The following is a 12,503-nucleotide window of genomic DNA, read 5'->3' as shown; positions in this document are numbered from 1 at the left end:
GAGCATAAATGTATGATGACATCAGCTTTGATCAGTTCAAGATGAAGCAGTAATTAATGCTCAACTTTACTGTGCTCTACACTACACAGTATACTATATGGACCGAGAGTGCCAAGAGTAAAAGTGTGGGGAGATGGGCGTTCAAATAAGTACGGTAAGATAAACCATTGCAATTTAAATAACTACAATAAAAGGATAAAAGTCAAACTCCACAAAGTGACATTTGAGCTGGTGAGTTTTCTGATAGTCACTAAGAAAGATAAGAGGACTACTATATAATGTACAAGGCTTCAACGAATTCTCACCACCAGAAAGTGCAGCCAACTACGAGCAAGCTCAGAGAATGAATGGGAGGGCGGCAACTTGTACCCTAAATAAGGATACAGCAACCTTCCACCTCAGTACAACGGGAAGGAAAAAGGGAAGGAATCCGGTTTTCTATGCAACCGGTCTCAGTGTCCCTTAAGCGCCTTTTCGCTACCTCTCGAGGAGAGTCCAGTTTCTTAAAGTCCTCCTCCTCCCCTGGCGCTATGGCCGGGGTCGCAGCACAGAGGTCCTCGTCCTGGCGGGAAACGCAGGGAGCTGCGGACCATGCCCCTTGACTCCGCGTGAGGTCGTGCGCACGTGGTCCCGGCTCCGGCCCCGAAGACCCCATGCGGGGCGGGGACCGGCTCCCGGCGCAGCCCGGCCTAGGTGTCCCGGCAGCTCCCGGGCGCCCCCTGGCCCGGCTCCGGCGCCGGAGGTTTCCGGTGAGCTGCAGTCGCCGGTTATGACGACTCCCTCAGCCCGAGCCGCCGCCGCCGCCGCCTCCTCCTCCACAACCCCGGCTTCCCAGGCTCCAGGTGGGACTCGCCCCGCGGTCCGCGGAATCTTCACCCGCCCCCCGCCCTCTGCCTCGCCCGGGCGCGCGGTGGGCGCTTCTGCCTGCTCCCGGCGCGGCTTCCCGGCGGGCTGGCGCTTCTCCACGGGTCCGCCCGCGCCTTCCATCGCCCGAGGGCCGAGAAGGAGGACGTGGGGAAGCCGACCTGATCCTCCCGTTACCGAGGGCTCGGCCCCCTTTACGGCGCCGGCCGCGGCGCGCGGGGCCCCGGGCCCGCCGGGCGCGGGGCAGCATGCCGGGTTTCCCAGGCCGGCTCGTAGCCTCCTTCCAGGCCCCTCCCAGGCGTGTTGAGGTCTGGGGTGGGAGGGTGCAGTGTGCGGTGCTGGGGGGCGGGCGGTCCCCGGGAATCTCTGCGCCCCGAACCCCAGCGCGGCATCATGGCTGCGGAAGGGCGCTCGCCACCGACCCCGCCGCTTTGGCTCCTCAGACGTTGCAGCGGACCGCTGATGGACCTCACCTGGCCATCTCAGGCCCTTTCTAACCTCCTGCCTTGTAAAACTAGTGCTAGTTGGGGCGAGCCGTTTTAGGAGTCGTTGTAGGTCTCACATGCATTTAACTTTTCACCTGTCCACTGGCTTCTGTAAACTTTCCAAGCTCTGTCAGAGTGTTGTCCCATCTCACCCACTGTGTTCCTTGTCACTGTCGGAGTTTCACCTCTCATTCGCTTTCAGGCTTTCTCCCTTTCCCTTCCCCTTTCTTAGGCCAGTGGAAATCCAGTCACGATATCCCCATAGAGAGGTGAGGGGAACCAGCAGCTTTGCGCAGAAGGAAAAAGTAGCTCAGCTGCTAAAGCGTTCATCTCCTGAAGTGCGCCAGCCTGCCCCTCAGGGGCTCTCCCTGCAAGAGGACTCAACCCCGGAAAGGCTCTCTGTCAGGCCCTGGGGTTGTGCTTTCATGCACAGCAGCCACTCCTGCTAGTTTATGCAAGTGGGTACGTGCCCTCTGCAAAAGCCAGGTTTCTGATCTGAACCTTTAGATTTTTCCCTTGGCGGAAAAATCGTTTACGGATCCATGCGTTTAGTTATGGCTAGAGCTCAGTAGAGGACAATGGACTTGGCTAACCAAAAGGTCGACTTGGTCATAACAATGACCTATTTCTGGGAGAGAACTGGCCATTCTGCCTGTTGAATCTGAAAGCAGGGAGCAGTTTCATTCGGTGAGTGGGATTACTGTGGTGGGAACCAGTCGGATTGTTTGCTTTTAGAAATGTTTTATCTGCTGAGTGTCCTGTTGGCCTGTACCAGTTGGTGCCTGTATGAAGTGGGTCATCTCCTTCCTGCTCACTCTTAGAATCTCTTCTGTTAAGTTACTGTGTTGAGGATTGTACCTGCTACCTCACTTTTAATAGCTTATATTTGTTAAGGCAGAGAAAGGTTTTATAAGCCAGGCCTTCTGGTTATGGTTTATCTCACGAAATGCCAGACCCTCTGCTTACAGATTATCTCATTATCTTCTCTCTTAATATTTCTTTTAATTCAGAATATCACTGGGATGCAAAAGTCTTCTTTAACATCTTTTTAAGGTAATGTGTTTCATTTCTGACAGATTTTACATACTTGAAACATCACAGCAACTTCTGGGTGGTTCTGAGGATTAAAGAGGTAAATGTTTCATTATAATTAGAGTCACTGTTACTATTAATGTGTATTTTAAATTTTGTGAAATTGTTATGAACTCACAGTTGGGTAAAAGTCTCAATTAAAAATATTAATTCAGGTGGCTTTTATTACAAATAACAAGATACTGTTTAGGGATACCTAAAAGAACAATTATATTTACTGCAGAGGGGAAAAGAATTTCTTCTTGGCATTCCAACCATTCAGTTATGATTGCTTGCTCTTGGAACTTGAGATGTGATTGAACATAGCAGTCTGTTTCTAAAGGCCCCGTCTCCATCAGCCATATTCATTGAAAGCTGATTTTGAACTTTGGATTTTTCCAGTATGCTTCAGTGACAGCAGACCCTGCTGGGAAGCAAATAATATGTACTAGGGCTTTATCATCTGGTGGGGAGACTCTTTGAAAAACTAGAGCAAATAAATCACTAAAATGAACCCCAAATGGCATGTTTATTATCTGTGAAATACAAAGAAAAAATCTGATTTAAGAGATTGAATCCTTCAGGGATGAGTTAGAAATGCAGGAAGGTTCATGACCATTATCTCTTTTCTCAATGCTAAAGCTAGATGGAGAGAATTTAAGGGTACAGCTCTGAGGCAGACTGTCTGGATTTCACTCCTAGAGTTTTCTTAGTCTTAGTTCTTAATATCATTGTTCTTACACCCAGTGAAAGAAAAGCTTCACAAGGGCTTAGGAGTTTCCTGCTGCCTCCTTGTACTTAGCAGAGTACCTGGCATGCCGCATATTCTCACATACTTCAGTGACTGTTAGTTTTAATCCAGCAGGTACACACTTGCTCGGACCCATTGTACTTCCTTTCTTCTTTTTTCCTGGCATGTTTTCCTGGATCCGCATCATGTAGATCTCAGCTTAAATGTTACTTAGCAACCCCGCCCCATCCCATGTAGCTTTAAACTTTGATTTAAGAAACAGTTAACACAGCATTTAACATGCCAGGTATATCTAGACATGTTGCCAATATTTACCTCTGGGGAGTCCTATGAGAAATTCTGATTTCCATTTAACAGATGGAAAAGCCGAGGCACAGCAAGGTTAAATAACTTGCTGAAGGTCATTCTTCTTAGAAAGCTGCAGCCACATTCAAACCTAGGTGGCCTAGCTTCAAAGTCTGCATGCTTAACTAGCGAACTATGTTGTCTATCATATTACCTGACTTACTCAGGCATCAGCAAACAGAGTCCTGTCAAGCTCCTCCTCCCATCTTTGTAAATAAAATTTTATTAGAACACAGCCCCCCATTCCTAGCATAACTATGGCTGCTTTCCTGACGGGTGCAGACACTATCTGACCTATAAAGCCAAAAATATTTACTGCCTGGCTCTTTCCAGAAAAAATGTGCTGGCCCTTGGTTTATTTGATTCACAGCCCTTGTCATTATCTGAAGTTGTTTATTTGGTTGTTTATTTTATATCTACTGCACTAGCTTCTGAGTTCCATGAAAGCAGCGGTCTTTCCTGTTTTATTCATCACCATATACCTAGCTCCTGACACAGTGCCTGGCCTACAACAATCAGTATTTGTTGAGTAAAAGAACATTATTCAGTAAAGTAGTGAAGTTAATTTAACCCCTTTGACTTTGAAGGCTCTGTCTTAATGAGGATGTTATCAATTTGACCTTTAGGTTTGGAGGTTGCTATGTTCATGCTGCTTGTCTTTGGAGCATTGCTTCCTGAGGTCCCCCTGAGTGGCCAAGACAAGGCTCCTCCCCAGGCCAATGGCATTCCAGCCACCCCTCTGTTCAACTATACCAGCCTCCGCCTGCCGGAAGAGCATATTCCCTTCTTTTTGCACAATAACAGGCATATTGCCACAGTCTGCAGAAAAGACTCACATTGTCCTTATAAGGTAAATCTTATTTCTCCTCTTCTTGCATATTTTTAAAAAGTTGCAATTGAGGCTGGTTTACTAGTTCTTCCATCATAACTTGAATCTGCAGGTAGACTCCTGGTTGTAACTGTGGGTCAGTCGATGTTTGTATTTCATCTCATGTTTCTTAGTGACTCAACTTTGCTTAGAAGTATGTTCTGCTCACAAGGGTGAGATTACAAATCTAAGTCACTAGTAAAAGAAATAGGCAGTCTGTATGTTTGTTTAGTCTGTAAATGAAATAAATTAGATTTGATGCAGAAAAGAATATGTAATTAAAAGTAACTGAAGAATTTCACACCTCTCTTTTCTTAAATTGCACTTAAGAGGATCTCTCAGCACTTCGTTTTGGTAATAACACCTACACCTCTGTCTCTCCATAATTAAGACTGTTACTGTGGCCTTCCTTCTGTTTCAGAGTTGTTGGAAAGGTTTCAAATTGGAGCCCGTTCAGACATCTCATGAGGCCTCAGAGATCAAAGCAGGGCATTGTGAGCCATTTCCTTTCCCATGGTGCTGGCACAGGAAGCACGTGGACAGGCTGGGCTGGGAAGCCAGCTGGCACTGCCCCCACGGGCCCCACAGAACAACCTCCTGGCCTGCAGCAGTTGTGTGTCCCCCAAGGGCTACAGAGCTATAAGTATTCCCAGATCTCTGCTGGTCCTGATCAATCAATAAAGCTGCTGATCCATTCAGTTTAGTTGTGATCCTTTTGGTCATAGAAATTCCATTTTTTATGACTCTCTTGGGGCTGATTTTAGAATCAGTTTACTCACTTGACTTCATTAAGCTACTTCAAGAAGTTTCAGTTCAGTCAAGGGGGTCGGGGGAGGGATGAAGTGGGAGCTTGGGGTTAGCAGATGTAAACTTCTCTATACAGAATGGATACATAATGAGGTCCTACTGTTTAGCACAGGGAACTGTATTTGGTATCCTGTGATAAACCATAATACAAAAGAAGATTGAAGAAAAGAATGTGTATGTGTATATATATATAACTGAATCAGTTTGCCACAGAACAGTAATTAACACATGGTAAATTTCAACTATACTTAAATAAAAAATGTTAATTAAAAAAAAATTCCAATTCAAATGATCTGTGGTAGTCTAGCTAAAACCCAGACTTTTGTTTGGAAAACAGACCTGGTAGGGAAGGGATTGGTGACTAAAGATAATTGCTGTTAAGAATCTCAAGACTGTTTTTCTTAGAATTTACTTATTTCTCTTTCATGAGTATGTATTATAAAATGTAAAAGTGAAAGTTCTAGAAAGATTTGTTTTTTTCATGGAAAAAAAAATCTATGAGTCCTCTCTGAATGTCAGAAGGTAGACCAGTCTCAACACACACCTCTTATGTTCCAGAAATACTTAGAAAGCTTGAAATACTGCTGGGGTTATGAGAAATCCTGCAGACCAGAGTTCAGATTTGGTTACCCTGTTTGCAGCTATGTGGATATGGGATGGTAAGTTTCTGGATGGATTCCCTCCTGCCCTATACTTGTCTCCTTTCTCTGCAGTGTATGCTGAAACATCAATTCCCAGCTAGATTCTTTTGGTATTAGATAATAATTCCTTTAGATATTAATTTGCTTACACATTCATGAGTAATTTCACTTGTTTTGACTGTCTCCCACTGGGACAGGAATATCTCTCATTTCCTCTGCCAGAGGGATAAAACAGTATGGTTCACAGAAAATACTTTTCCTCACCATATGCTAAGAAAAGAGATGGATGGCTGACTTTGGTTTTGGAGAAGAGAGTTAAGTATAATCAGTATTTCCAATACAGGCAGGGTTAATGGGGCAAAGAAAATACAGTAATTAACAGTTTATTGTCTTCAGTTCCAAATGATCCTGACTACATCCATTTCCACTGTGTATGTTTATTATCAGGGAGTAAGTCTATAAATAACTTATTTTGGTAACCTCATGTAGTGAGGGTAGATTTTTAAAATTATGATAGTTACTTAAGAAAATAATGACTGACTTCTAGCAATGTAACCTTTAGAAAATTTAAGGTCCAGAAAAAGTAAAAAGTTGAAAATCACAGAATTGTTTTGTTTGCAAACAGGACGGACACTCTTGAATCAGCCCAGGAAATATTCTGGAAGCAAGCCGACTTCGGATACGCCGGAGAGCGTCTGGAGGAGCTCCATGTGCTCTGCCAGCCGAAGGAAAAGGTGGATGTTCAACCCCTTCATAAGTGAAGATGTTTATTTAAAAATACCTGTGGTATCTATTTAGTCATTTATTTTTTGAGGTATAGTTGATGTATAATATTGTGTAAGTTACAATTATACAATATAGTGATTCAGATTCACACTTTTAAAGGTTATACTCCATTTTTGGTTATTGCAAAATATTGCTTATATTCTTTGTGTTGTACAATATATCCTTTTAGCTTGTTTTATACATAATACTTTGCACCTCTTAATTCCTTGCACTTGGAGTAGTTGGATTGTAATATAAATACAAGATAGAGGGTACTATGAGAGGAAACCCTCATTCTCACATATTTATTGGCTTGAAGTTTTATTTAACTTCCAAAACCAAGTTGGAAGCCATGTCCTTGTTTACACACACATATTATCAGATGGTCATATTTTGAGGTGGGTCAAATATTTCTAGTTTTAGAATTAATTATTCCCCCCAACATACACTAAAGAAGGTAAGTTGATGAATTACATCTTTATAAATTTCCTTGCTGGTAGTTTGGGACAGGTGATACACTCCCACCATGCTGCTCTGTATTTTTTGGCACTTTACGTTTTGCAGAAAGCTTTTCAGTATGTTATCTGGTTTGATTCTCACAAACAATATAACAGATAGGCAGGGCAGGTATTATCTGTGCTGTTGGACTAGAGAGGAAAACTGAGTCCTCAGAAATGTTAAGCAACCTGTCAAAGACCACACAGCTACTAAGTGTGGTCTTTTACAATTCTGTTGTTGTTGTCGTTCAGCTGTTAAGTTGCATCTAACTCTTTGTGACCCCAAGGACTGCACCAGGTCACATCAGGCTTCCCTATCTTTCACTGTCTCCTAGAGTTCATGTCATCAGTTCATGTCCATTGAGTCAGTAATGCTATTTAACCATTTTCTGCTGCTTCCTTCTCCTTTGCCTTCAATCTTTCTAGAATTAAAATGCAGATCTTTTTCTTGTGCTTTCACTCATACCCCATTGCACTCAGTGATAAACACATTGTCAGGAGGCAGTTTGGGGTAATAGGAGAAGGATGGACTATGGGGTTCAAATCTTGATCTGTGGAAAGGGCACCCAGCCTTTCCATGTTCAGCTTCTTCTGCTTTAAAGCCACGCCTGTTTTATAACTTGTGGTAAAGCTGAAATGAGATTCCACACTGAAAAATGCTCCATGCAGGGCCAGGCTCACAGCAAAGGGCTCAGTGATAGTTTTTTAAAGCCCCAGAGAATCATAAGCACTTAGGATTAGGGTCCACCTTTCACCTAGAGCCAGACATCCTGGAATGTGAAGTCAAGTGGGCCTTAGAAAGCATCACTACAAACAAAGCTAGTGGAGGTGATGGAATTCCAGTTGAGCTATTTCAAATCCTGAAAGATGATGTTGTGAAAACGCTGCACTCAATATGCCAGCAAATGTGGAAAACTCAGCAGTGGCCACAGGACTGGAAAAGGTCAGTTTTCATTCCAATCCCAAAGAAAGGCAATGCCAAAGTATGCTCAAACTACTGCACAATTGCACTCATCTCACACGCTAGTAAAGTAATGCTCAAAATTCTCCAAGCCAGGCTTTAGCAATATGTGAACTGTGAACTTCCAGATGTTCAAGCTGGTTTTAGGAGAGGCAGAGGAACAAAAGATCAAATTGCCAACATCTTCTAGATCATCAAAAAAGCAGGAGAGTTCCAGAAAAACATCTATTTCTGCTTTATTGACTATGCCAAAGCCTTTGACTGTGTGGATCACAATGAACAGTGGAAAATTCTGAAAGAGATGGGACCTGACCTGCCTCTTGAGAAACCTATATGCAGGTCAGGAAGCAACAGTTAGAACTGGACATGGAACAACAGACTGGTTCCAAATAGGAAAAGGAGTACGTCAAGGCTGTATATAGTCACCCTGCTTATTTAACTTCTGTGCAAAGTACATCATGAGAAACGCTGGACTGGAAGAAGCACAAGGTGGAATCAAGATTGCCGGGAGAAATATCAATCACCTCAGATATGCAGATGACACCACCCTTATGGCAGAAAGTGAAGAGGAACTAAAAAGCCTCTTGATGGAAGTGAAAGAGGAGAGTGAAAAAGTTGGATTAAAGCTCAACATTCAGAAAATGAAGATCATGGCATCCGGTCCCATCACTTCATGGGAAATAGATGGGGAAACAGTGGAAACAGTGTCAGACTTTATTTTTGGGAGCTCCAAAATCACTGCAGATGGTGATTGCAGCCATGAAATTAAAAGATGCACTCCTTGGAAGGAAAGTTATGACCAACCTAGATAGCATATTAAAAAGCAGAGATATTACTTTGCCAACAAAGATCCGTCTAGTCAAGGCTATGGTTTTTCCAGTGGTCATGTATGGATGTGAGAGTTGGACTGTGAAGAAGGCTGAGCGCCAAAGAATGGATGCTTTTGAACTGTGGTGCTGGGGAAGACTTGTGAATCCCTCGGACTGCAAGGAGATTCAGTCAGTTCATCCTAAAGGAGATCAGTGCTGGGTGTTCATTGGAAGGAGTGATGCTGAGGCTGAAACTCCAATACTCTGGCCACCTTATGCGAAGAGTTGACTCATTGGAAAAGACCCGGATGCTGGGAGGGATTGGGGGCAGGAGGAGAAGGGGACGACAGAGGATGAGATGGCTGGATGGAGTCACCAACTCGATGCACATGAGTTTGGGTGAACTCCGGGAGTTGGTGATGGACAGGGAGGCCTGGAGTGCTGTGGTTCATGGGGTCGCAAAAAGTCGGACACGACTGAGCGACTGAGCTGAACTGATTGTTCCTGAGCTCCGCCCAAGCCTCTGACATCTCAGGAATCTCTGTTATCTCCAGACAATCTAAGAAACCAAAAAATATTTAAATCACTTGCATTCCAAAAGTGAATATATACTCTCTAGTGCTTTGGAAGGGTGTCACATGATAGAACTTTAAGTGATTCTAGCAAGGTGTTAACCTGCACTGCTGCGAGGTGTCTTTAACAGAGAGTACTTTATACTTTTTCTGGAGTCTAGCTGTTCATTTGGAAAAGGGCAAGAAATAGCCTCAACCCTATGTTGCACACATCTTCCAAGGTGATTTGCAAAATGCTTTCCTCACCAAGATCTGCTTTGATAGGTTTTTTGCTATCAGGGTGTGATGCCTTACCAACTCTAGATTCTAAAACACCATGCCTGTCAAGGTTAGTGGCCATTAAGGGTCAATTGGGAGTTATGGGAAAAGCAACAAAATGGCGTTTAAATCTCGCAGTACAACCCAGAGCAGATAAGAATTTTTGAAGCTATCCCTCTTTCAGCACAGTTGGCAGAAGTAGAAACAGGCTCCATGGCTGACTTTTAAACTCCTTTGCCTGCATGCATACTCAGTCACTTCATTTGTATCTGACTCTTTGTAACCCTGTGCACTGTAGCCCGCCAGCCTCCTCTGTCCATGGGATTTTCCTGGGAAGAATACTGGAGTGGGTTGCCATGCCCTCCTCCAAGGGATCTTCCCGACCCAGGGATTGAACTCACATCTCATGCATCTCCTACATTGCAGGCAGATCCTTTACTGCTAAACTACTGGGGAAAGGCTTGCTGAAAGTAACTCATATTTGACAAACTACTCCTCCTGCCTTGCATTTTAAGGTCTGTGGCATGTGCCTTCTTGTTTCCTTTGGCTCGTCTTTGAAAATGCTTTTTCACACAGCTGTGAGGGTAGTGAGGGTTCTGAGTGCCCTTTTTTTTTTTCTCATGAAGATAAACTGAACCATAAATACAACTCTGGGCTCTTAAAAGTTTGAAAATTAAAGAAGTAGAACATTTTGGAATTCTTCATAGTAACCTAAAAGGCTGCAAGTTGGCGAAAGTATGCTTGGGCAATGCCTCCCAGGGAGGAAAATTCTTAAACAGAAGGGTCATTGGGAAGTATTCATCACAGTGTGTGGTTGGAACCTGAAGGCTACATGCTGTTAGCTTGATGTCTAGCAAGTCTGGGTGTGTCCTTGCAGTGTTAATACTCACAGTTATCTTTTTCTTGTTTCTCCACCTTATTTCAGAATGACTCAAGTCTGGTGTGTTCCCGTTACCTTCAGTACTGCAGAGCCACCAATATCTACCTTGATTTAAGAAACATCAAGAGAAACCATGACAGGTACTTCACTAGTGGATGTTAAAATCTAAGGAAAATCTTGAAATATTTGCAGGTCCAGGAATATGCCTTGGATTTGCTTCGTAATAATATGGTTAAGAGGTTCGAGAATGGGAGAGGGAGATGAATGACCCACACCTGTCATAATGAGTTGATCATTATGAAGCTATGTGATGGCTACATTAGATACGATTTTGCTACTTTTTGTAGAAATTTGAAATGTTCTGTTATAAGAGTTAACTTCTAATGAAAAACTGATTTTGGAAATTGGTAGACCACTTTAGTTATAACCTGTGTGCCTGAGTCATGAAAAAAAATTCCAAATTCAATTTTTCCACTAGATTCAAGGAAGATTTTGTCCAGAGTGGGGAAATTGGAGGACATTGTAAACTTCACATTCGTTTGTTGATGTCTCAAGGTCAGCGCAAAAGCCCTCTGCAGTCTTGGTAAGATTTTTTTGTGGGGTGGGGTGGGGGCGGAGAATATGTTTCTGAAGTATTTGTCTTTATTTTTGATGCTTACAAATTTTGGTAGGGACTCTACATGGAAAATGTGACTCCATTTGTGGATAATTTGGCCTGAGCTTCTGGGGAGTGGTGGCTCCAGAGTGAATCATCAGTTGTATTTGACTTAAGTATGTGTTCATAAAATATTAGGAAGTGATACAGTATTTACTGTTTGCTAACAAAAAAGTTCAAAAATGAATTTTTTTAGCTCCTCATAATTGCTGCATGTGTTTTGGAGAATACATTAAAAAAAATACACACTTATTAAAGCAGATACCAAGCATATAGAGAAATGTACAGTTTGGATTTTGAAAAAGTCAGCCCACTTGAGTAACTCTTACCTGGGTCACAATTAGACCATCATCTACCCAGGCTGTCTCCCAAATGCAAACCCCATCTTCCTTTCCAAAGATAAAGACTACCCTGATTTTAAGCACCTTTCATAAGCTTTTTGAACTTTAGATAGATTGGAGAACACATTTTGATTTAAAATTTTTTGCATATTAAACTAGGTCTATTAAGACATTTACTATCTCTGGAAATTAGAGAGTTGGGGGATTTTAAAAGCTTTATATTTTAAGATAAATTTAGAGTCATAGACATTTAAGAATAATTCAAAAGTAGCATAAGAAGTCTAAAAATAGTACAAGGAATTTCCATTGTACCCTTACCCCAGCTTCCTCTAATGATAACATCTTAAATAAGCATAGTACAGTAATCCAAAGCAGGAAATTGACATTGGTACAATGTTATTTTTTAATTTTTCTAAATTTTAAATTTTATTTTAATTGGAGGCTAATTACTTTACAATATTGTAGTGGTTTTGCCATACATTGACATGAATCAGCCATGGGTGTACATGTTTCCCCCATCCTGAATCCTCCTCCCACCTCCCTCCCCATCCCATCCCTCGGGGTCGTCCCAGTGCACCAGCCCTGAGCACCCTGTCTCATGCATCGAACCTGGACTGGCGATCTGTTTCACATATGATAATATACATGTTTCAATGCCATTCTCTCAAATCATCCCACCCTTGTCTTCTCCCACAGAGTCCAAAACTCTGTTCTTTATCTCTGCGTCTCTTTTGCTGTCTCACATAAAGAGTCATTGTTACCATCTTCCTAAATTCCATATATATATGCATTAATATACTGTATTGGTGTTTTTCTTTCTGACTTACTTGACTCTGTATAATAGGCTCCAGTTTCACCCATCTCATTAGAACTGATTCAAATGCATTCTTTTTAATAGCTGAGTAATACTGCATTGTGTGTATGTGGTACAAT

At 42.7% G+C, this 12,503-nt stretch overlaps 1 protein-coding gene across 2 annotated transcripts in view; it reads left to right on the top strand.

The window, feature by feature from the left end:
• Positions 1-729: 729 nt before the first annotated feature.
• EOGT (EGF domain specific O-linked N-acetylglucosamine transferase) overlaps positions 730-12,503 on the top strand; it is a 57,774-nt gene continuing 46,000 nt past the window's right edge. For both annotated transcript variants that reach the window (XR_005722220.1, XM_040247222.1), the window contains exons 1-7: positions 730-842; positions 2,426-2,481; positions 4,143-4,366; positions 5,750-5,850; positions 6,458-6,566; positions 10,620-10,714; positions 11,053-11,157. Coding sequence is in view for 1 of the 2 variants with exons in the window: in XM_040247222.1 (XP_040103156.1) it covers positions 4,157-4,366; positions 5,750-5,850; positions 6,458-6,566; positions 10,620-10,714; positions 11,053-11,157 (620 nt within the window). In the remaining variant the exon portion in view is untranslated. The remainder of the gene's footprint in view (positions 843-2,425; positions 2,482-4,142; positions 4,367-5,749; positions 5,851-6,457; positions 6,567-10,619; positions 10,715-11,052; positions 11,158-12,503) is intronic.

This window comes from Oryx dammah, unplaced genomic scaffold (assembly GCF_014754425.2).
Source record: "Oryx dammah isolate SB20612 unplaced genomic scaffold, SCBI_Odam_1.1 HiC_scaffold_9, whole genome shotgun sequence".
NCBI lineage: Eukaryota > Metazoa > Chordata > Mammalia > Artiodactyla > Bovidae > Oryx > Oryx dammah.
The sequence above is the reverse complement of the archived record's forward strand: the minus strand, read 5'-3'. Positions and strand labels throughout refer to the sequence as shown.